The sequence below is a fragment of the Aotus nancymaae genome, unplaced genomic scaffold, assembly GCF_030222135.1.
Source record: "Aotus nancymaae isolate 86718 unplaced genomic scaffold, 86718_ANA_hifiasm-v0.15.2.pri h1tg000021l, whole genome shotgun sequence".
Classification (NCBI taxonomy): domain Eukaryota; kingdom Metazoa; phylum Chordata; class Mammalia; order Primates; family Aotidae; genus Aotus; species Aotus nancymaae.
This window is the reverse complement of record NW_026988433.1, coordinates 3,214,353-3,238,888: the sequence shown is the minus strand read 5'-3', so window position 1 is coordinate 3,238,888 and position 24,536 is coordinate 3,214,353. Positions and strand designations below refer to the sequence as shown.

At 49.0% G+C, this 24,536-nt stretch overlaps 1 protein-coding gene across 1 annotated transcript in view; it reads right to left on the bottom strand.

Moving 5' to 3' along the window:
- Positions 1-5,865: 5,865 nt before the first annotated feature.
- LOC135276211 (DNA polymerase epsilon catalytic subunit A-like) overlaps positions 5,866-24,536 on the bottom strand; it is a 37,842-nt gene continuing 19,171 nt past the window's right edge. Inside the window, exons 4-8 of the mRNA XM_064379474.1 lie at positions 19,477-19,542; positions 14,897-14,955; positions 13,528-13,600; positions 7,263-7,430; positions 5,866-6,317 (exon numbers count right to left, since the gene is read on the bottom strand). Of these exons, the coding sequence (XP_064235544.1) occupies positions 14,950-14,955; positions 19,477-19,542 (72 nt within the window). The 3' untranslated portion in view covers positions 5,866-6,317; positions 7,263-7,430; positions 13,528-13,600; positions 14,897-14,949. The remainder of the gene's footprint in view (positions 6,318-7,262; positions 7,431-13,527; positions 13,601-14,896; positions 14,956-19,476; positions 19,543-24,536) is intronic.

Here is a 24,536-nt window from a genome sequence, read left to right as displayed (position 1 = left end):
ATCACCTGCACCCACCTGTCATGGGCACCACCTAGAAGGTGCCGCTATGGGGCTGGGCCAAGCCTGGGGGATGTGTGGGATTCATTCTGCTTTCGTTAAGGACCTCTAAGCATCCTGGCCCAACCAGACAGGAAGATGCAGAAAGAGAAAAATCCGAGGACAATGAAGCAGTGAGTGAACAGATTGCATTAATCTAGGGAAGACACCGCCTACACGGGAGCCAGCAGACAACCCTCCCCAACTCAGGCAGAACTGGGTAATGTAGAGACCTGAGTCACAGGAAGAGGGTCAAGATGCCCTGTGGAGGGCACGGGCCTGGGTCTTCATTGGCAGCTAGTTGCGTGGAGCCTCCACTCATCCCTCCCAGGTGTGGAAAAGGCTCCCAGAGTATCTGCAGCTCCAAATGTCACGACTTTAACCTCTGGTGAAAAGACAACTCCAACTCCATTTTGGGCGTTATTGCTGTCTCCTTGTCATGGAAGTATTTTTTAACCTTAGGAAAGTTCAGAATTCTATGTGGAACAGATGAAACTATTGAAACCATATTATCTAGTGTGTTACCTTTAAGAATAGCTCCATGGCCAAGCGCGGTGACTCATGTCTGTAATCCCAACACTTTGGAGGCCGAGATGGGAGGAGAGCTTAAGCCCAGGAGTTCGAGACCAGCCTGAGCAACATAGTGAGAGCCCGTCTATAAAAAGTAAAATACAAAATACAAAAACTTAGCCTGGCATGGTGGTACATGCCTGTGGTTTCAGCTCCTCAGGAGGCTGCGGTGGGAGAGTCACCTGAGCCCAGGAATTTGAGGCTGCAGTGAGCCATCATTGCACCACTGCAGTCCAGTCTGAGCAACAGAGAGGAACGCTGTCTCTTAAAAAGAAAAAGTGAAAAGAAAGAACAGCTCTATATTTGATATAGAGTTTCTGACAATAGTCTTGTGACTCCAGTTGAGAACGTGTGAGTGAGCGTTTGATTTGGGATTAGTGATTTTAAGCTGAAAAGTTTAAGAAAATGTGAAGTTTAAAGCTGGTTACATGATTTGAGATGTTTAACAGAATTTAAGATTTATTAGACTTTTAAGAGTTGTTTAAATATGTTAAGTAATCAGAAAAATGGAAGTATTTTTGAAAGATTATATTATTCCTTTAACATATGCCATTGAAAACGTTTGATGAAATTTAATTAACTAAGTTGCAAATGTTTACTTCAAGCAGAATGTGGAAGCTGGCTAGATTCACGTGTACACTAGTGAGGTTTGTAAAATGAACATGCAAGATTAAAGGAAAAGTTGCTTTTTTTGTGTTTTTTGGTTTTGTTTTTAATTTACAATTTGATTTAACAGATCATCTGTGTGAATTTGAGTATTTCAAGGGACAAACACTCCAGAAAATGAATACATGTTAAATACACATAATTATGGATACCCTCTGCTTATGGTAAAATATATACTTTAAATTTTGCTCTCATCCATTAAAATATAGGCTGGAGAGTGATGCAACGCAGATTTCGTAGATAAGACTACGGCTGCCACTAGCACTTCAAAATAATGTGGTTCATGACTTACGAGGTTTTATCTGAATCTCCTTTTCCTCCACACTTACTTTGGAAGAATATGACTCCATAATTCATAGTAAATAATGCAAAACTTTGAGGACTTAATAAGTGGTCCTAAGATACAGAGAAATGGCTTGGAAGCAATTTTTCCTTCCATTATTTGTAATACTTTTTTAGAATTATGGGGTGGATAATATGTTTACACTTTAAATCTTTTGCTTGAACATAGTGTAATCCATTATCACCGTGTGCTCAAAAACTTAGAACAATAAACACACACGCACACAGAGATCATTAGTGCACTGTGCCTTTAATTATCACAAAGTGCACAGAGGTACACATATGCAATCACCGCCAATGTCAGGAAACAGACATTTAGGGACATCCAGAAAATGCCACAGCAGCCCCCTCCGATCACTGGCTTCATCCTCCCTAAAGACAACCATCATTTCAAAAGGATAAACAATTTTCCTCATGGAGTCCAATATTGGAGACTTTATTTAGGAGACTCATTCATGTGACTGGGTGTGACCTTCATTCGTTCATTTGTATTACGTATAGCTTATCATTGTGTGAATACACTAACGTGTATCCATTTCACTGGTGAGACACACTTGAATTGTTTTCAGTGTGCAGATCTCCTGAGTAATGCTGCAATGACTATCCTGGCACATGTCTTTGTGGTCATTTGTGTGGAGTTCGGTTGAGTATAGTCCAAAAACTGAAATGGCTTAACCATGGGGTCTATATTGGGAGGGCTGCCGGGAGGCACTAGCTTGGCCAGATGCGGCCATGGGGAGGCCGGGGACGGGACCTGTGGATAAAGGCTGCCCCAGAGGCAGTAGCTGGGCCTGAGCAGAGGCCATGGTGATGCCACGAGCTGGGCCTGGAAGGTCCACTGAGTGGCGGAGGCTGGGCCCACAAGGACCTGGTGCAGGCAGGAGCTGGGCCTGTGGAGGCCAGGCCTGGAGAGGAAGCTTAGGGCCTGGAAAGGCCACCAGGAGGCAGGAGCTGGCCCGGGAGAGACTGTGATATGCGAGCTGGGCTGAGGACCTGGACCTACACTCAAGGCCAGTGCAAGGCGAGAGCTGGGTCCGGGGGGTTTGCCACAGGCACGAGCTGGGCCCAAACGGGCCAGTGTGAGGGAGGTGCTGGGCCTGTGGACGCAGCTGGGATGCAGCCAGGCAGCCAGGCAGGATCTTGACAAGGGGAAGCTGCCAGCACACAGCAGCTGGTGCTGGGGAGGCTGTGGGGGGTCCAGAGTTGGGCCCGGAGGCCCAGTCCCGCTGGCCGTGGGAGGCCCAAGCATTGGGTCCTGAAGTCCACCTCTGCAGGTACAGTTTTTACCCTCCCGGTGGCCCCCCCAACATGGGTGCAATACGTCATCGCGTGGGCCCCTCCAGGGCCAGGTTCTACCACCCAGCAGCTCCCTGGGGCCCAGCGCCTGCCTCCCGTCGACGTCTCCAAGAGGTCCAGCCTCTGCCTCCCAAGGCCCGGAACGTCCTCCTGGCCGCGTCTATGGGCCCATGTTTTGCCTCCCAGCAGCCTCTTTTGGCTCGGCTCCTGGGGGCCGAGCGCGGTGGCTCACGCCTGTAATCCCAGCACTTTGGGAGGCTGAGGCAGGTGGATCACTAGGTCAAGAGATCGAGACCATCCCGGTCAACATGGTGAAACCCCGTCTCTACCAAAAATACAAAAAAATTAGCTGGGCATGGTGGCACATGTCTGTAATCCCAGCTACTCAGGAGGCTGAGGCAGAAGAATTGCCTGAACCCAGGAGGCGGAGGTTGTGGTGAGCCGAGATCATGCCATTGCACTCCAGCCTGGGTAACAAGAGCGAAACTACGTCTCAAAAAAAAAAAACAAAAAACAAAAAATTAGCTGGGCATGATGGCACGTGCCTATAATCCCAGCTACTCAGGAGGCTGAGGCAGGAGAATTGCCTGAACCCAGGAGACGGAGGTTGCGGTGAGCCGAGATCGCGCCATTGCACTCCAGCCTGGGTACCAAGAGCAAAACTCCGTCTCAAAAAGAAAAAAAAAAAAAAAATTAGCTGGGCATGATGGCATGTGCCTGTATTCCCAGCTACTCAGGAGGCTGAGGCAGGAGAATTGCCTGAACCCAGGAGATGGAGGTTGCGGTGAGCTGAGATCGCGCCATTGCACTCCAGCCTGGGTAACAAGAGCGAAACTCTGTCTCAAAAAAAAAAAAAAAAAAATACAAAAAATTGCTGGGCATGATGGCACGTGCCTGTAATCCCAGCTACTCAGGAGGCTGAGGCAGGAGAATTGCCTGAACCCAGGAGGCAGAGGTTGTGGTGAATCGCGATCACGCCATTGCACTCCAGCCTGGGTAACAAGAGCAAAACTCCGTCTCAAAAAAAAAAAAAAAAAAAAAAAAAAAGGCTGCTGGGAGGCAAAACGTGGGCCCATAGATGTGGCCAGGAGGAGGATGTGGGCCTGGGGAGGCCGCCAGAAGGGAGGCATAGGCTAGACCTCCTGGAGAGGCTGACAGGAGGCCGGAGCTAGGGCCCAGGGGGCCTTTGGGAGGCAGGAGCTGGCCCGGGAGGGCCCAACCTGATGACGTTTTGCTCCCATGTGGAGGAGATGCCAGGAGGGCAGGAGCTGGGCCTGGAGAGGCCAACTTCAGGACCCAATGCATGGGCCTGCTGAGGCCAGCAGGAGGAGGCCAGAGCCGGACCAGCAGAAGCCGACTCGGGGACGTTTGGGGCCTGGAGGTGCTCTGGGAGGGCAGTAGCCAAGCCTGGACAGGCCAGCCTGAGACATGAGCCAGGTGGGTCTGGAGAGCCTGAGTCGAGGGCCTGAGCTTTCGGTCCTACAAAGGCTGCCAGGAGCTGGGTAGGAGCCGAGTCCACAGAGGTTGCTGCAAGGCCAGGCTGGAAGGTGGGCCGCTAGATGCCACTGGGAGGAGGAGCTGGGCCCCAAGAGGCTGACCTGAAGACGTTCTGGACATGGAGAGGATGCCAGAAGGCCAATGCTGGGCCCAGGAGGGCCGCCGGGAGGCACCAGCTTGGACTGAGGAGGCCACGGGGAGGCCGGGGGCGAGGCCTGTAGATACAGGCTGCCACAGAGGCAGGACCTTGGCTGAGCAGAGGTCACAGTGAGGCCACAAGCTGGGTCTGGAGGGTCCACTGAGTGGCGGACGCTGGGCCCGGAGGGGCCTAGTGCAGGCAGGAGCTGGGCCTGGGGAGGCCACCGGGAGGCAGGGCTGGCCCGGGAGGGAGAGTCCATGAGAGGTGAGGTGGGCTGAGAAAAGCTGGTGCGAGGGAGGACCTGGGCACAGACTCGAGGCCAGCACCAGGTGAGAGCTGGGTCCAGAGACGTCTGCCAGAGGAACGAGGTGGGCCTCAACCGGCCAGTGTGAGGGAGGCGCTGGGCTTGTGGACGCAGCCGGGAGGCAGGCAGGATCTTGGGCTGGGGAAGCCGCCGGCAGGCAGTGGCTGATGCTGGGGAGGCTGTGGGGAGGCCAGAGCTGGGCCTGGAGAAGCCACTGTCAGGAGGTAGGTGGGCCTGTCGAGGCCACCGGGAGGCAGAAGGGACGCCCGGAAGGCCCCACCTGAGGAAGCTTCGGGACGACAGACGAAAGGCTGCCGGTAATTGGCCAGGAGACGAGCCAAAAGAGGCTGCTGGGAGGCAAAATGTGGGCCCATAGACATGGCCAGGAGGACGATCCTGGCCTGGGGAGTCCGCCAGTAGGGAGGCATAGGCTGGGCCTCCTGGAAGGCTGGTGAGACACAGGAGCTGGGCCTCATGGGGCCGCTGGGAGACAGAAGCTGGTCCTGGAGGAGCCCACGTGACAACGTATTGCGCCTATGTGATGACATATTGCGCCTATGTTGAGGGGGCCGCCAGGAGGGCAGGAGCTGGGCTTGCAGAGGCGGACTTCAGGACCCAATGCTTGGGCCTCTGGAGGCCAGCGGGAGGAGGCAGCAGGAGCTGGGCTGGCAGAAGCTGACTTGGGAATGTCTGGGGCCTGGAGACGCCCTGGGAGGGCAGGAGCCAAGCCTGGAGAGGCCAGCGTGAGGCATGAGCCAGTGGGCCTGGAGAGCCTGAGTTGAGGGCCTGAGCTTTTGGGCCTACAAAGGCCGCCGGGAGCAGGGCAGGAGCCGAGTCCACACAGGTTGCTGCGAGGCGAAGCGGGAAGATGGGTCCCTAGACGCCGCCAGGAGGAGGAGCTGGGCCCTGAGAGGCTGACCTGAAGATATTCTGGACACGCAGAGGATTCCAGAAGGCCAACGCTGGGCCCAGGGGGCCACCAGAAGGCACCAGTTTGGCCCAAGGCGGCCACGGGGAGGCTGGGGGCAATGTGGAAACACGCTGCTGCAGAGGCAGGAGCTGGGCTGAGCGGAGGCCACGGTGAGGCCACGAGCTGGGTCTGGAGGGTCCACTGAGAGGCGGAGGCTGGGCCCGGAGGGGCCTAGCGCAGGCAGGAGCCAGGCCTGGGGAGGCTGGGGCCAGAGAGGAAGCTTCAGGCCTGGAAAGGCCACCGGGAGGCACGAGCTGGCCCGGGGGAGGACCTGGGCCCAGATGCGAGGCCAGCGCCAGGCGAGAGCTGGGTCCAGAGACGTCTGCCAGAGGAACGAGCTGGGCCTCAACCGGCCAGTGTGAGGGAGGCGCTGGGCTTGTGGACGCAGCCAGGAGGCAGGCAGGATCTTGGCCTAGGGTAGCCACCGGCAGGCAGCGGTTGGTGCTCGGGAGGCCAGAGCTGGGCCTGGAGAGGCCACTGTCAGGAGGGAGATGCGCCTGAGTGAAAAAACATCTTGAGTAAAAAAACAATCTTAAGTAGAACTTTTTGTTAGACAAGCCCCCCTTCCCTTGACCTGCTCCTTCTGCTTCTGTAATAATCTGCTTACTGCCCCCGACCCTAAACTGGTATAAAAGTGTTGATTGACCTTTGTTCTTGGCCGAGAGGTTTGAGCTCTCTCAAACCTCTAGCTGACTCTCAGATGCCAGCATAAAGGTGGACTCTCAACAAACTCAGTGCATGGCGCGTCTGTTTAAACTCGCTAGGGCATAACACTATGAGACCATTTAATGACTGTCACTTCTTTGGTAGGCTCTAAGCCCTTCTTCCACTTGGTCACACAAGTCTATCTGTGCAATCCCACCACACCCACATGGCACTCCTCACTCCACACACGATGGGTGAGGTATGTGAATATGTGACCATATTTGACACCTCCCTGCCTTTACTCATATTTGAAACAGGTTCCCTTTCTCTTTTCGCTTTTGGTAAGTGAAGAAGATCATGTTGTGGGGCTTCTGTTGTGATGGTGATTAATTTTTGTGTTTAAAGATGATCATGTTCAGCACTCCAGGTTGGGTGACGGAGTGAGACTGTCTCAAAAACAAAAGCTTAAATGGTTTTCTCTGATGGAATTTAGAATACTTGGCTTTTGCTTTCTCATTGATCTTTAATGAGACAGTAACTGGATATGTCATCCTTGCTTCTTCCCCAAAAATGCTCAATAACTTCTCATTTTATTTTTCTTAGTATTAAGCCCCCAACAACAGGGTTCTTGTCAGACCCAATTTTGCACATCTAACGCTTATACTAAATAAACGTTTGTTCAATAAGCGAATCTAAATATTAATTGTAAATATAAAGAAGTCATAATGAGACGGGAACAAAAGGCCCATCTTCATCAAATTAATCTCTTCTTAATTTGTTTCTGCAGATTATCTTACCTTTTAATAAAAATTTAATTCAGTTGCCCACTTGACTGATTGTTTTCCAGCCTTGGAATTCCATATCACGAGGGATTTCTGAAAGGAATGTTTTCCAGTAGTCCTTCCACATACAAATCATTTGAATGTGCTTCAAAGTTTTGGTCTTAAAAGAGATCTTCAAAGATCCTAAAAGATAAAACTTTTTTTTAATACCCTTAGGAAGAGAGAGAAAGAAAATTATTACAGAAAATAAAGAATACAACCTAAATAGCACTTTTTTTTTTTTGAGATTGAGTCTTGCTCTGTCACCCAGGCTGGAGTGCAGTGGCATGATCTCAGCTCACTGCAACCTCCACCTCCCAGGTTCTAGCAATTCTTCTACCTCAGCCTCCCAAGTAGCTAAGATTATAGGCACCTGCCATCATGCCTGGCTAATTTTTGTATTTTTTAGTACAGACCGGGTTTCACCATTTTGGGCAGGATGGTCTCAAACTCCTGATCTCAGGTGGTTCGCCCATCTCAGCCTCCCAAAGTGCTGGGATTACAGGCATGAGCCATCGCACCCAGCCTGTAAATACTATTTGGAAGCAGCCTTTTGCTACTCCCTGCTGGTGACCTCTAATAACCCTCCTCCATGCTGCTGCACACTGGCCCATTCAGGCTACACTTTCATCTGCACTGCAACCACAAGATCGATATTCTTTACCCCTTCAACCTTGTAAGCATGTTATTTTAAAAGAAATAACTTTCCACAAAGAATTCATGGAATGTGAAATAACAATAGTAAGCAGAGGCTGGTTTAGATTAAAAGAGGCATAATAACCAAGTTAGCACAAGAAGATTGTTTGGATCCAGATATAAAGCAAACAATGAGCTGACGCCAAAAAATCATTTTTAGTTTTGTGAGATGTGATGAGATAGTGGCTGTTTGGGGATGTGCACTGAACAGGTAAAACGATGTGAAGACTGTGATTTGCTTTATGATATTCTTGCAAAGGGAGGAAAAGAAATAGAACAAAATGTAGGACAATCTTAATGATCACAGAAACCCAGGAATGGGTTTTTGTGTTCATTGTACTATTTTCTCTACTTCTGAATAGGTATAAAAACTGTAATTTAAAAATGTAAAAAAAGAAAAAAAAAATGGTAACACACCATGGCTCATGCCTGTAATCCCAACTCTTTGAAAAGCCAAGGCGGGGGCATCACTTGGGTCAGGAGTTCGAGACCAGCCTGGCCAACATGGTGAAACCCTGTCTCTAGGAAAAAAAAAAAAAAAAAAAAACCTGGGTGTGGTGGCCGGCACCTGTAGTCCCAGCTACTCATAAGGCTGAGGCAAGAGAATCAGTTGAACCCGGGAGGCAGAGGCTGCAGGGATCTACTGCACTCCAGCCTAAACAACAGAGTGAGAATCTGCCTTAAGAAAAAAAAAGTAAAAAAGAATTTACTAATCCCTGCTCTAAAGCCACATCCAAACAGAACTCTAACGAGAAACATTCAAGCAATTTACGTGATGCTATTTATATACAGATCTCCCATGCACCTCTGAATGTAACATTTAAATATTTTGCAACATGATGGCTGGGAGTGGCTCAAACCTCGGCATGGTGGCACATGGCTGTAGCCCTAGATACGACTTAGGAGACTGAGACAGGAGGACAACTTGAGCCCAGGAGTTCTAGCCCAGCCCAGAAAAATAACACGACCCTGTTTCTTTAAAAAGAAAAGTCAGGGAGGCTGGGCGCGGTGGCTTATGCCTGTAATCCCAGCACTTTGGGAGGCCGAGGTGGGTGGATCACGAGGTCAAGAGATCGAGACCATCCTGGTCAACATGGTGAAACCCCGTCTCTACTAAAAAGACAAAAAATTAGCTGGGCATGGTGGCGCGTGCGTGTAATCCCAGCTACCAGGGAGGCTGAGGCAGGAGAATTGCCTGAACCCAGGAGGTGGAGGTTGCGGTGAGCCGAGATCGTGCCATTGCACTCCAGCCTGGGTAACAAGAGCGAAACTCCATCTCAAAAAAAAAATAAAATGAAATAAAATAAAACAAATAAATAAATAAATAATTTAAAAAAAAAAAGAAAAAGAAAAGTCAGGGAGCTGTCAGGGAGCTCACTGATAATTTATTTTGGTGCTATCAACAACTGCTATCAAAACACTACTACAAAATCCAAAATTCTATCTATTGCCAGACCTTTCTCCTTACTTCTGAACTCATTTACCAAACTGCCTCCCCCACCTCCGCAACTCAACGTGAATGTCAACTTGAAATTAATTACTTAATTTCTTTGCTATTAGATTGGCTTTCCTTTAACATCTAAAGACTTGTCTTAAATTCTTACTTCATGTTATTAGCATCAAATCTGAAGGGATCTAGTGTAGGAGCTCTTTGACATAAGAAACATGTGTTTTTGAGAAATCACACAAAGTGAAATAATTATCATAGCTGTAAAAAGAAATATGCCCATAAAGAAATAACAGTAAAAGATTAGAGGCTTTCAGTCATACTAGAGAGTGACGTTACATCAAATTATTCTGTTAATTCAATAAGAAAATATATAAACCTAATTCTGACAAACTTTCTATAAAACAAAAAAGAACCCTTTGTTAGGGTTGAGAGTGAAAACTGCAAGTTTTAGAAAGAGGTGAGACCAGCTGCAGAATGTGCTCCTCACGCATCACCAAGGCTGTCCCAATCGCACCCTCTGCCTCAGTATCCCCCTTATTCCACTTAATTCTTTCCCAGACCACAACCCCTTCTTACATAGTAAATATCTCCTACTTACTACACATTTCCCCACCGGATTAAATGCTCCAGAATGCATGGGGCAGGGCACCGTCTCCCACAGCGCCCAGTTTCCAACACCTGACTCACAGGTACCAAATGACTTCAGGATTATGAGGTTGGATGTAGTGATTATTTTCTCAATACTTGCAGTGGTTCACAGCAATGAAAATCCTAAGATTTCCTTTCCCCTTTCGGGGACCATAAAGCAAGCAGCAATACCGTCAAGAGGCATTTGAACCAGAGCAACTCCAACTAAAATAGGAGCTGGGTAAAATGAGGCTGAGACCTGCTGAGTTGCATTCTCAGATAGTTAAGGCATTCTAAGTCACAGGGTGACGAAGGAGGCCAGCACAAGATACAGTTCATAAAGACCTTGCTGATCAAATGGGTTGCAGTAAAGCGGCCAGCCAAAACCAAGATAGTGACGAGAGTGGCCTCTGGTCGTCCTCACTGCTACTACACTCCCACCAACACCACGACAGTTTGCTCAAAAGGGGAAGCATACAAATAATCCATTCCTGGCCGGGCACAGTGGCTCACACCTGTAAACCCAGCACTCTGGGAGGCCAAGGTGGGTGGATCGCCTTACGTCAGGAGCTTCAGAGCAGCCTGACCAACATGGTGGAACCCCCTTCTCTACTACAAATGAAAAATAAAATTAGCTGGGTGTCGTGGTGCACACCTGTGATCCCAGCTACTTGGGAGGCTGAGGCAGGAGAATCACTTGAGAACCTGCTTGAGAAGTAAACAAGACAGGCATGATCTGCGCTGTCAGGGCCACTGTGCTGAAGCAGGAGGAAGAAGTCAGCCAGCAGCGCTCTGTGAAAAATGAAAGGAGGATGAATCAGTGAGCCTGGAGGCTGAGGTGAGACGGTGCTCAGTGAAGACCTCTCCAGCATGGTGACATTTCAACTGTGATGCTAATAGAAAGGAGAAGCGCAGAAAGCCCTCAACTAACAGCATTCCACAAACACCAGCCCTCAGCGCAACAGTGCCAGGAGGCTGTGACCTGAGAGGAAGAGAGGCACACAAATGACCAGAGTGGCTGGCACAGAGCAAGCAATCCACAGAGGGCATGTGGGAAAAGCAGAGGAATGGCAGAGAGCAGCTCACCCATGCCCCTGCAGATCCAATCAGGGGCTGTGAGGTTTCTCCAAGTACAGTGGAAGCCACTACAGATGACAGTCCAGAGAATGACAGGCTCCACCTCCTGCTTTCAATGAGCCTGACCTGGCCGTTCTGTGGCATGGCTCTAACTGGGCACTGGAGGGCAGTGAAGGAGGATGGGGTAGAATCCGGGCTTTGTGTTTGGGCAGAGTCAGCAGGCCTTGCTAGGCTGGATACGGGAAGGGAGACAATCATACCTCAGGGTAACTCCTGGGCATCTGGCTTGGGCAGCTGGTAGACCCTGAGAGGAGCTCCTGGAGAGGGAAATGGGGACTTTGCCTGGGACATATGAAGCCTGAGGAGGGGTCAAGCAGATAGGTAAATATAGAGGTCTGGTATGAGGAGCATCTTCAGGGCCAGGAATGAGAGTCTCAAAGACACAGACAATATAATATTTTCAAGAGGTGGGCAAGGTGAGATTATCTGTAAGACACAGTAAGAAGAGAGAAAGAGGCTGGGCAAAGGGGCTCATGTCTGTAATCTGAGCACTTTGGGGAGGCCAAGGCAGGTGGATCACGAGGTCAGGAGTTCGAGACCAGCCTGGCCAACATGGTGAAACTTCATCTCTACTAAAAAAATAGAAAAATTAGCCAGGCATAGTGGTGGACATCTGTAATCCCAGCTACTCAGGAGGCTGAGGCAGGAGAATTACTTGAACCAGGGAGGCAGAGGTTGCAGTGAGCCAAGACTGTGCCGCTGCACTCCAGCCTGGGTGACAAGAGGAAGATTCTATCTCAAAAAAAAAAAAGAAAGAAAGAAAGAAAGAGGGCTCAGGATGAAGCTGCCGGCTGGCACTCTCCAGTGTAGAGAGGACGAGGGCAGGGGCCTCAAGAGACTGAAAATGAGACAGAGAGGAGCCAAGAAAGAGTCCACAAGATTTGAACATTTTTATAAAAAATGGGGGAACAGAGAACAATAACCTAGAATTGTGCTGAGAAGCAGAATAAAAATGGGGCAGAGAGCAACTCTGGGTGGCAAAAGCTGTTGAATAACAAATTAAAACAGTGTTTTGAAATGTTGATGAAGTATTTAAGGAACACGATAGATGAGACAGGTTGGCTGAGGTTGTACCTTCAAATGCCCAGTGGTGGCTACTGCCAAAGCTCTGTTACTACGGAGTGGCACCCAGGCACAGGTAAAGCCCAAAGAAAAGAGGCTTCCCAATGGTGTCAATCCTTCTGCAGAAAACCTTTGACTGTACAGAAAAATCTACTCAGTAAAAAGCATATGTGGTTCCATTACCCGACTCTCTCCTCTTATGTAGGATTAAAATTTCCATAATCTATGCCTATTAAAAACTGTAGGATGGCCAAGCATGGTGGCTCACATCTGTAATCCCAGCAATTTGGGACGCTGAGGCAGCTGAACCACCTGAGGTCAGGAGTTTGAGACCAGCCTGACCAACAAGGCAAAGCCCTGTCTCTACTGAAAATATAAAATTAGCCAAGTGTGGTGGTCATGCCTATAATCCCAGCTAGTCGGGAGGCTGAGGCAGGAGAATCACTTGAAACTGGGAGGCAGAGGTTGCAGTGAACTGAGATCCTGCCATTGCACTCCAGCCTGGGTGACAGAATGAGACTCCATCTAAATAAAAAAACAAAAAAAGTCAGAGAGTCCAGGTGTAGTGGCTCATGCCTGTAATCCCAACATGTTGGGAGGAGGGGGAATCAACTCAGGTCAGGAGTTTTAGGCTAGCCTGGCCAAACTGATGAAACCCCAACTCTACTAAAAATGCAAATATTAGACAGGCATGCTGGCAGGTGCCTACAATCCCAGCTATTTGAAAGGTTGAGGCAAGACAATCGCTTGAACCTGGGAGGTGAAGGTTGCAGTGAGCCAAGACAGTGCCACTCTGCACTCCAGCCTGAGCAACAACACTGAAACTCCATCACCAAAAAAAAAAAAAAAAAAAAAGAGAGAAAACTGGAGCTGAGTCCTACTCATTGTATTTACTTTCCTAAGATAAAACATTATAAAAAACATTCCCACCAGGTGTGGTGGCTCACATCTGTAATGCCAGCACTTTGGGAGGCCAAAACGTGGGAATCACAGAATGAGGAGTTCAAGACAAGCCTGGCCAGCATGGTGAAATCCACATCTACCAAAAAAATACAAACATTAGCTATACATGGTGGTGTGCGCCTGTAATCTCAGCTACTCGGGAGAGTGAGGCAAGAAAATGACTTGAATCCGGGAGATGGAGGTTGCAGAGAGCCACTGTACTCCAGCCTGGGTGACAGAGCAAGACTCCATACAAAGAAAACAAAACAAAACAAAACAAAAGACATTACTCAGTAACATACTTTAAAGGAGGAAAAAAAGGCTTACCCAATTGTTTTGCAGAAAAGCTGATCCACTGTCTTTCTTAGTTTGGTGATTCTGGCACATCATTCTTCCTTTACTGTCGAAACACAAAAATACAAGTTTTCTCAATGTAATGGGTTTACTAACCTGGGTTGTTAAATATTATTATTATTATTATTATTATTATTATTATTATTATTATTACTGTTTTAAGACGGGGTTTCACCACATTGGTCAGGCTGGTCTTGAACTCCCGACCTCAGGTGATCCACCCACCTTGGCCTTCAAAGTGCTTGATTACAGGCGTGAGCCACCATGCCCGGCCTAAATATTATTATTATAAAATAGGCAGTATCTTTTCTTTCCTGTGACTAAAACTATTTCTAAGATTCCAGAATGTACTTATTACTGAAACAATGCTAACACTGAACAAAAAAAGGAAGAACCAGACATTCATTAAAGCTTGAAAAAAGCAGAACGCGGTGTGCTCAAGAACAGCTACCGGGCCAGGCACAGTGGCTCATGCCTGTAATCCTAGCACTTTTGGAGGCTGAAGCAGGCAGATCACCTGAGGTCAGGAGTTCAAGACCAGCCTGGCCAACATGGTGAAACCCCATCCCTGCTACAAACACAAAAATTAGGCAGCCACGGTGGCAGGTGCCTGTAATCCCAGCTACCTGAAACATGAAGTGGGAAGATTTGCTTGAACCCAGAAGGTGGGAGGATACAGCAAGCTGAGATTATGTCACTGCACTCCAGCATGGGCAACCCAGCAAAACTCCATCTCAATAAATAAATAAACAGCTAGCAGGAGACATTTGCTATGGGGAGACTAGGGACATGATCTTGCTGGCAATCCTCCCATTTTAGTAAATCTAAACAGCTTAATTCCATTCTGTTTTGTCCCCATACCACGCCAGAGCCAAAACTAGTGAGAAAATCAATTCTATTTCTTTGAAAACACATCTAACAATGAAGACATGATACGCATGGCTGCATACTCTAAAAGGAAACCTTCTTATGTTCTGGGTATCATGAGCATTTGATGAATGCTTTTTCAGTTGACTGGCGTAGACTTGAACAATAAACTGTTCGATGCGCTACGCCAAATAAATCTTGCATCTGAGAAGTAGGACAAAGATTGTTATTTTACTGCTGTCTACCCATTAATCCAGCATCCACATGTATTTATAATGGGTTAATACAAAGAAAATAAGTTGACTGTTTTAGAGGGCATTAGAATTTTGACAGCATGAATTCTCTTATCCTGGAAAACAATTAATAGTTAGAGACATATTATTTCACGTGGAAGGTACCATTAAAGAAATCAATGTTAATCATTAAATAATTATTGCACATAATCTTCTCATCTGGCCTAAGACTGAAGACGTACCTCCTGAAGCTGGTTTATCAAGCTGTAAATCTCCAGTTCTTGAATTCATAAGTTCATGTCTGAAAGGTGAGAATATTTAATATTCACTAGGCAATATTTAGCACAGTAATATCCATTAGTACATATTTAATATTTAATCACCAAGGGTGGTTTTGAAAAGAAAAGACAGGCTGGGCACAGTAACTCCTGCCTGTAATTCCAACACTTTGGAAAGCTGAGGCAGACGGATCACAAGGTCAAAAGTTTGAGACCAACCAGGCCAACATGGTAAAACCCCATCTCCACTAAAAATACAAACCTTAGCTGGGTGTGGTGGCAGGCACCTGGAATCGCAGCTACTCAGGAGGCTGAGCTGGAGAATTGCTTGCACCCAAGAGGCAGAGGTTGAAGTGAGCCGAGATCACATCACTGCACTACATAGCCTAGGTGACAGAGCAAGACTCCCTCTCAGAAAAAAATTAAGAAAAGACAATCTGAATGCTTGAGCACAACTAAATCTTCAGTTGAGGTTTCTAAAGAGTAACAAAAAAAAAAATAATTGCAAATTGTCTCCTAAGTTGCTTCATGGAGCATGTGTCCTCACAAGTAAAGTGGCAACTTGGCAACACACAGCTCTTTGAAGCATACTACAAAATCTTAAATGGAATCCTTTAATATTGCATTGCATTCAAGGCTATCTTCCTCTACATATCTACAAAAACAATCATATATTCCCACATATGCTATGAAAATCTCAGGCCGAAAAGCAAGACATGGATACTCTTTTCTTCAGCAAAAGTAGCACAACATTGTAAAAGAAAATGTAAGTTGCATGCCAGTCAGGTGTGGGCGGTGTTCATGTTTCAAAAGCTAACACTGGCATGACTGACTCAAAGTTGGACCCAGATAAATTAAAAAGGGAAAGATGAAAAATACATAAAATAGGCTGGGCACAGTGGCTCATGCCTGTAATCCCAGCACTTTGGAAGACCAAGGAAGGTGTATCACAAGGTCAGGATTTCGAGGCCAGCCTGGCCCATATGGAGACTGAGGCAGGAGAATTGCTTGATCCCAGGAGGCAGAGGTTGAAGTGAGCCGAGATCATGCGACTACGCTCCAGCCGAGGCGACAAGAGTGAAAACTCTGTCTCACAAAGGAAAAAACATTCCTTTGGGAAGTCCTTCTACATAGAGATCTTCAACATGAGACTGGAGAAAAGGGGTATAGGATCATCAACAGACCATTGGCTTTTACTGTTTGAGCTATCGGGACAAAAAGAAAAAGAGAGATCATTTAAACACAATCTGTATTGCTCTTTAACTTTTTATTTTTCAGATGGAGTCTCGCTCTGTCACCAGGCTGAAGTGAAGCAGCACAATCTCAGTTCACTGCAACCTCCGTGTCCCGGGTTCAAGTGATTCTCCTGCCTAAGTCTCCTGAGTAGCTGGGACTACATGTGCCCGCCACCATGCTCAGCTAATTTTTATACTTTTAGTAGAGACAGAATTTCACCATGTTTGCCAGGATGGTCTCGATCTCCTGACCTCGTGATCCACCCACCTTGGCCTCCCAAAGTGCTGGGATTACAGGCATGAGCCACTGAGCCAGGCATTGCTCTTTAACTTTTATAATTTCATCTTTACTTCTGTTATTGTAATTCAGTCCAAAGAAAAACAGTGTGAGGAAAATAAAAATAACACCCAAAGTGCTAATATTCTGTTCATCAAAGTTTGCAGTGAAATATCCCACTACAGCCAGGCAGGGTGACTTACCCCTGTAATCCTAGCACTTGGGAGGCCAAGGCAGGTGAATCGCCTGAGGTCAGGAATTGGAGACCAGGCTGGCCAACATGGCAAAACCGCATCTCTAAGAAAAATACAAAAATTAGCCAGTTGTGGTGGTGAGTGCTTATAATCTTAGCTACTTGGGAAGCTGAGATAGGAGAATCACCTAAACACAGGAGGCAGAGGTTGCAGTGAGCTAAGATCACCCCATTGCACTCTAGCATGGGTAACAAGAGCAAAACTCCAGCTCAAAAAGAAAAGAAAAGATACATAGATCCCATTACATTAAGGCAATGTAGATACAGCCAGACTTTCTACAGAAATCTGAACCACATTATAAAGAGAGAAAAACATACCAGCTAATATTATTTAATACATACAGTACTAAATGGAAGAGGTAATATTTTCAAAACAGAAACATCAGTGTAACCTTATTGGACTTGTAAAAATAATTTTTTTTAATAACGGAAACAGAAGATTCCCTGAACTGCAACTTTTAAGCTAGCATTTATTTACTCAAGATTCAACTAATATAACAGCTATAAAATGCCAAGAGCTGGGCTGGGCATGGTGGCTCATGGCTGTAATCCCAACATTTTGGGAAGCTAAGGCAGGCAAATCACCTGAGGTAGACCGTTCCAGACTAGCCTGACCAACATGAAAAAAACCCATCTCTAATAAAATATAAAATTAACTGTGGCATATGCCTGTAATCCCAGCTACTCTGGAGGCTGAGGCAGAATAGCAGCTTGAACCCGGGAAGCAGAGGTTGCAGTGAGTTGAGATTGAGCTATTGCCCTACAGCCTGGGCAACAAGAGCAAAACTCCATCTCAAAAAAGAGCTACCCAAGTGGGGGTGGCTCACACCTGTAACCCCAGCACAGTGGTAGGCCAAGGTGGCTGGATCACCTGAGGTCAGGAGTCCGAGACCAGCCTGGCCAACACGGTGAAACCCCATCTCTACTAAAAATTAAAAAATTAGCCAGGCATGGTGGCACTCACCTGTAGTCCTAGCTACTAGGGAGGCTGAGGCAAGAGGATCGATTCAACCTAAGAAGTGGAAGTTTCGGTCAGCTGAGATCACACCACTGCACTCCAGCCTGAGTGAAAGAGCAAGACTCTGTTTCAAAGAAAAAAAAAAGAAAGTCAAGAGCATGGGGAGTATTAAAATCAAACATAACCAACAGTCTCCCATCAAAACAGCTCCATTTTTTTGCTATCATCGTGTGTTAAGGTCTATCTGCTAAACACTGATATTAGTACTAATGTTTCAAGTGCACTATACAGCACATTAGTGCTTAGATTTAATATCCTTTGCTGTACACTAAACTTGAATATCATACTTTCATATTACAAAAAAAAACTTTCCCTAAGGCAATTACCATTAATATTGCTTTAAAATTATAAAATGTGAAGATTGTTTTTATAATTTCACGTTTTATAATTTCACAACAGATGAACATTGTTGTCTTTAAACAAAATAATCTAATAAACCACCATCACAACAAAAGCCCCCACAACATAATCAGTTTCAACTTATAAAAGCACTGACATTTATAAAAATTGTCAGTCAATTTATAAAACAGTGAATTCATAAAACTTTAACAGCAAATGATTTGTACTCAGAATAATACTAAATTAACAATATCATAAAAACATAGGCCGGGTGTAGTGGCTCACACCTGAAATTCCAGCACTTTGGGAGGCCAAGCCAGGTGGATCACTTGAGGTCAGGAGTTCAAGACCACTCTGGACAACATGGTGAAACCCTGTCTCTACTAAAAAATAGACAAGTTAGCTGAGCATGGTGGTGCACGCCTATAATCCCCGCTACTTGGGAGGCTGAGGCAGAAGAATTACTTGAAACCATGAGGCAGAGGTTGCAGTGAGCCAAGATCTCATGCCACTGCACTCCAGTGTGTGCAACAGAGCAAGATTCTGTCTCAAAAAATAAATAAATAAGTAAATAAGAACTTAAGGAAGACGCATTTATTGTGTATTTATATACCCGGTATTATGTGAAGCACTGTAGCATGTTATCAAATCTTCGAGACAGATCTGCAGTTCTCACAACCACGAAAGACAATACCAAGGCTCAGACAGGATAAGAGACTTGGCCAAGCTGACCTCATCAACTGCCCGCCTTGGCCTCCCAAAGTGCTGGGATTACAGGCATGAGCCACCATGCCCGACCTAATACCAAATTTAACAAAGCAGATAAAGAGAAACAATTAGTTAAAAAGAAAAACAATATTAATTAAATCCCCAAGATCCAGGGCTTTGCAATAAATATGTAAATAAATCCCCAATATCCATGCTGAAAGTTTCAAAGAAATGCTAACCGATAATTTAAGAGATACAACTTTTCCTTAGCTTTGCAGTAATCTAGAAACAAAGAATGTTTCTAGATTGTAGACAGACACTACAAGATGAACAGCGAGGCCGGGCGCGGTGGCTCAAGCCTGTAATCCCAGCACTTTGGGAGGCCGAGGCGGGTGGATCACGAGGTCGAGAGATCGAGACCATCCCGGTCAACATTGTGAAACCCCGTCTCTATTAATACAAAAAAATTAGCTGGGCACGGTGGCGCGTGCCTGTAATCCCAGCTACTCAGGAGGCTGAGGCAGGAGAATTGCCTGAACCCAGGAGGCGGAGGTTGCGGTGAGCCGAGATCGCGCCATTGCACTCCAGCCTGGGTAACAAGAGCGAGACTCCGTCTCAAAAAAAAAAAAAAAAAAAAAAAAAAGATGAACAGCGACTCCATTGTGTAAACACTCATGAACAAAGTATTACAGGACTTTTCCAGTTTAGACATACCGTATTTTCTTTCAGATAATTCTTCGATGTGTTTACGTAGATCAGTGATACGATCATTCCATTTCTCTGAAAATTGAGCAAAGGTTGATTGTCAATAATATGTCCCTATTTCAGAGCAACATTAACATATGATGACTTATTTCCTGTATTTTACATCTCGACAGTCCATACCATTTTACTGCTTTTGAAAAAATTTTTCCCTTTTTTGGCGGTTCTCATAATTAGTTTAATTGGACACTGTAAGAGAAGTTTTAAAGTCTAGTACCTCTTTTTATCCATTTGCCCCTGGACTCCCCCGCCGGGACCGGCTCGCTGTCCCTGGTCTCCTCCTGCCCCCCCATGCACCGTTTGCCCCTGGACTCCCCCGCCGGGACCGGCTCCCTGTCGCTGGTCTCCTCCTGGCCCGCTCCCCGCACCATTTGCCCCTGGACAGCCCCGCCGGGACCGGCTCGCCGTCCCTGGTCTCCTCCTGCCCCTCCCGCAGCCTTTGACCCTGGGCTGCGCCGCACGGACCGCCTCGCCAGGCCTGTTCTCCTCCTGACCCCCGCCGCACCGATTGCCCCTGGACTCTCCCGCGGGAACCCGCTCGCCCTCCCTTGTTTCCTGCTGCCCCCCCGGCACCGTTTGCCCCTGGACTCCCCCGCCGGGACCGGCTCCCTGTCCCTGGTCTCCTCCTGCCCCCACCCCGCACCTTTTGCCCCGAGACTCCCACGCCGGGAACGGCTCGCCTTCCTGGTCTCCTCCTGCCCCCCAAGCACATTTTGCCCCTGGACTCCCCCGCCGGGACCGGTTCGCCGTCCCTGGACTCCTCCTGCACCCCCCCGCACCGTTTGCCCCTGGACTCCCGGGCCGGGACGGCCTCGCGGTCCCTGTTCTCCTCCTGCCTCCCCTCGCACCGTTTGCCCTGGATTCCCCCGTGGGGACAGGCTCGACGTCTCTGGTCTCCTGCTGCCACCCCAGCACCTTTTGGTCCTGGACTCCCCCGTGGGGATCCACTAGGGTTCCCTGGTCTCCTCCTGCCACCCCCGCACCGTTTGCCCCTGGACTCCCCCGCCGAGACCGCCTCGCTGTCCCTGGTCTCCTCCTGCCCCCCCCCCCCCCACGCACCGTTTGCCCCTGGACTCCCCTGCCGGGACCGGCTCCCTGTCCCTGGTCTCCTCCTGGCCCCACCCCCCCACCGCACCATTTGACCCTGGATTCCCCCGCTGGAACCGGTTCACCGTCCCTGGTCTCCTACTGCCACCCCGGCACCTTTTGCCCCTGGACTCCCGGGCAGGAGCTGGCTCGGAGTCCCTGGTCTTCTCCTGCACCCCCCGGACCGTTTGCCCCTGGACTCCCCCGCCGGGACCGGTTCACCGTCCCTGGTCTCCTCCTGCCTCCCCCGCACCATTTGCCCCTGGACTACCTCGCAGGGACCGGCTCGCTGTCCCTGTTCTCCTCCTGCCCCCCCACGCACCGTTTGCCCCTGGACTCCCCCGCCGGGACCGGCTCCCTGTCGCTGGTCTCCTCCTGACCCGCCCCCCGCACCATTTGCCCCTGGACACCCCCGCCGGGACCGGCTCCCTGTCGCTGGTCTCCTCCTGACCCGCCCCCCGCACCATTTGCCCCTGGACACCCCCGCCGGGACCGGCTCGCCGTGCCTGGTCTCCTCCTGCCCCTCCCGCAGCCTTTGACCCTGAGCTGCGCCGCCCGGACCGCCTCGCCAGGCCTGTTCTCCTCCTGACCGCCGACGCACTGTTTGCCCCTGGACTCCCCCGCCGTGAACGGCTCGCCGACCCTGGTCTCCTCCTGCCCTCCCACGCACCGATTGCCCCTGGACTCTCCCGCGGGAACCCGCTCGCCCTCCCTTGTTTCCTGCTGCCCCCACCGCACCGTTTGCCCCTGGACTTCCCCGCCGGGACCGGCTCCCTGTCCCTGGTCTCCTCCTGCCCCCATCCCGCACCTATTGCCCCGGGACTCCCCCGCCGGGACCGGCTCGCCGTCCCTGGTCTCCTCCTGCCCACCCCGCACCATTTGCCCCTGGACTCCCCCGCTGGGACCGGCCCTCAAGTGATCTGTCTCAGCTTCCCAAAGTGCTGGGATTACAGGTGTGAGCCACCAAGCCGAGCCACAGACTTTGTTATTAAATAGCCTAACCCAAGTGGGGCGCCGTGGCTCACACCTTTAATCCCAACAACTCTGAAGGCCAAGGTGAGAAGACGGCTTGTACTCAGGAGTTCGAGACCGGCCTGGGCAACACGGGGGCAAGACTCCCCCCATCTCTACAAAAAAATACAAAATACTAGGTCAGGCATGCACTGTGCCTGGCTAATTTTTGTATCTTTTGTAGAGACGGGGTTTTGTCATGTTGCTCAGGCCGGTCTCACACTCCTGATTCCAAGCCATCCTCCCGCCTCGGCCTCCCAAAGTGCTGGGATTACAGGGCCCAGGCAGCCTCCATTTTTCTTGAAGCAGCCCCCCAATATCGCACGCTTGGATAGTTTTCTTTTTTAGTTTTTAAGACAGGGTTTACCTCAGTCTCGCAGGCTGGAGTGCTGTGGTAGGATCACAGCTCGCTGCAGCCTTGAACCTTGGGGTTCAAGTAGCTGGGAGGCTGAGGTGGGACTACAGAAATGGGGTCACACCACTTTGCCAGGCTGCCCTTGAACTCCTGGCCTGAAGGAAACGTCCTACCTCCCCAGGGTCCGGACACACTTTTTCTATTTTTGACCCACATAAACGCGGTGCTGGGTCGCAGTTTGTTACCTACGCTTCTCCGGCCAGCAGCACACAGGACACAGCGGGAGGTGGAGGTTACCGGGCTCTGCTCTGCGGAGAAGACAACGCAGCTCCCAGACAACACACCTCCGCGTGAAGTCGCCAACGGTCCGCCTCTGTGACGTTGCCGGAGGCCGGCCCCTCACGCGGAGCCAACCGGAAGTAGAGGCGGGGCTGCTGGTTCTTCCAGGAGCGCGCATGCGCGGGCTGGTAACGGAGACGGCTGCAGAGCGGGCACTTCCGCGTTCTCCGAGCTCCCGGCAAGGGAAGGAGGTGAGTGCGTGAGCTCCCGGTGAGGGAAGGGGTGTGTCCGAGCTCCCCGTGAGGGAGGGGGTGTGTCCGAGCTCCTCGCGAGGGAGGGGGTTGTGTCAGCGGTCCCCGCGAGGGAAGGGGGTGTGTCCGAGATCCACCCTTTTAACAAAATTTTAATTGAGCAATCCAGGATTGATAACTACGGGCATGAAAGTGTATAGCAGACCTAGAACATACTCATTTTGCATGATTGAAACTTTGTAACTGCCAGGGAGTAACTCCCTCTTGCCTCCGCCACAGCCTCTGGCAGCTACCATTCTTCTTTCTACTTCTAGGAGTTTGACAATGTAACTTTTGAGATAAGATCTCACTCTGTTGCCCAGGCTGGAGTACAATGTGCAATCCCGGCTCACTGCAGCCATGACGTCCAGGGCTGAAGTGATCTTCCTGCCTCAGCCTCTTGAGAAGTTGGGACCAGAGGCATGTGCCACTATTCTAGGCTACTTTTTAAATTTTCTGTGAGACAGAGTCTCACTATGTTGCCTTTCAACCTGGTCTCGAATTCCTGGGCTCAAGGGATCTCACCTGGACATTCAAAAGTTCTGGGATAACAGGCATGAGTCACTGTGTTCAAATGACAACATTTGTTTTTTTGAGATAGTATCTGGCTCTGTCACCCAGGCTGTAGTGCAGTGGAACGATCACTACAATCACCACGTCTTGGGCTCAAGCAATACTCTCGCCTCAGCCTCCTGAGTAGCTGAGACTACAGGTGTGAGACAACATGCCTGGCTATCTGGCTATTTATTTCCTGAGTAGCTGGGACTACAGGTGTGAGACACCATGCCTGGCTATCTGCTATTTGTTTCCTGACAAGCTGGGAATACAGGTGTGACACACCATGCCTGGCTATGTGCTATTTATTTCCTGAGTAACTGGGACTACAGGTGTGAGACACCATGCCTGGCTATCTGGCTATTTATTTCCTAAGTAGCTGGGACTACAGGTGTGAGACCCCATGCCTGGCTATCTGGCTATTTATTTCCTGAGTAGCTGGGACTACAGGTGTGAGACACCGTGCGTGGCTATCTGTCTATATGTTTCCTGAGTAGCTGGGACTACAGGTGTGAGACAGCATGCCTAGTTCTCTGCTATTTAGTTCCTGAGTAGCTGAGACTACAGATGTGAGACACCATGCCTGGCTATCTGGCTATTTATTTCCTGAGTAGCTGGGACTACAGATGTGAGACACCATGCCTGGCTATCTGGCTATTTATTTCCTGAGTAGCTGGGACTACAGGTATGAGACATCATTCCTGCATATCTGGCTATTTACTTCCTAAGTAGCTGGGACTACAGGTGTGAGACACCATGCCTGGCTATCTGGCTATTTATTTCCTGAGTAGCTGCGACTACAGCTGTGAGAAACCATGCCTGGCTATCTGGCTATTTATTTGCTGTATAGCTGGAACTACAGATGTGAGACACCATGCCTGGCTATCTGGCTATTTATTTGCTGTATAGCTGGAACTACAGATGTGAGACACCATGCCGGGCTATCTGGCTATTTATTTCCTGAGTAGCTGGGACTACAGATGTGAAACACCATGCCTGGCTATCTGGCTGCTTATTTCCTGAGTAGCTGGGACTACAGGTGTGAGACACCATGCCTGGATATCTGCTATTTATTTCCTGATTACCGGGGAGTAGAGGTGTCAGACACCATGCCTGGCTATCTGGCTGTTTATTTCCTGACTAGCTGGGTCTACAGGTGTGAGACACCATGCCTGGCTATCTGGCTACATATTTCCTGAGCAGCTGGGACTACAAGTTTGAGACAGCATGCCTGGCTCTCTGCTATTTATTACCTGAGTAGCTGGGACTACAGGTGTGAGATACCATGCCTGGCTATCTGGCTATTTATTTCCGGAGTAGCTGGGACGCCAGGTGTGAGACAACATGCCTAGCTATCTGGCTATTTATTTCCGGAGTAGCTGGGACTACAGGCTTCAGACACCATGCCTGGCTATTTGGCTATTTATGTCCTGAGT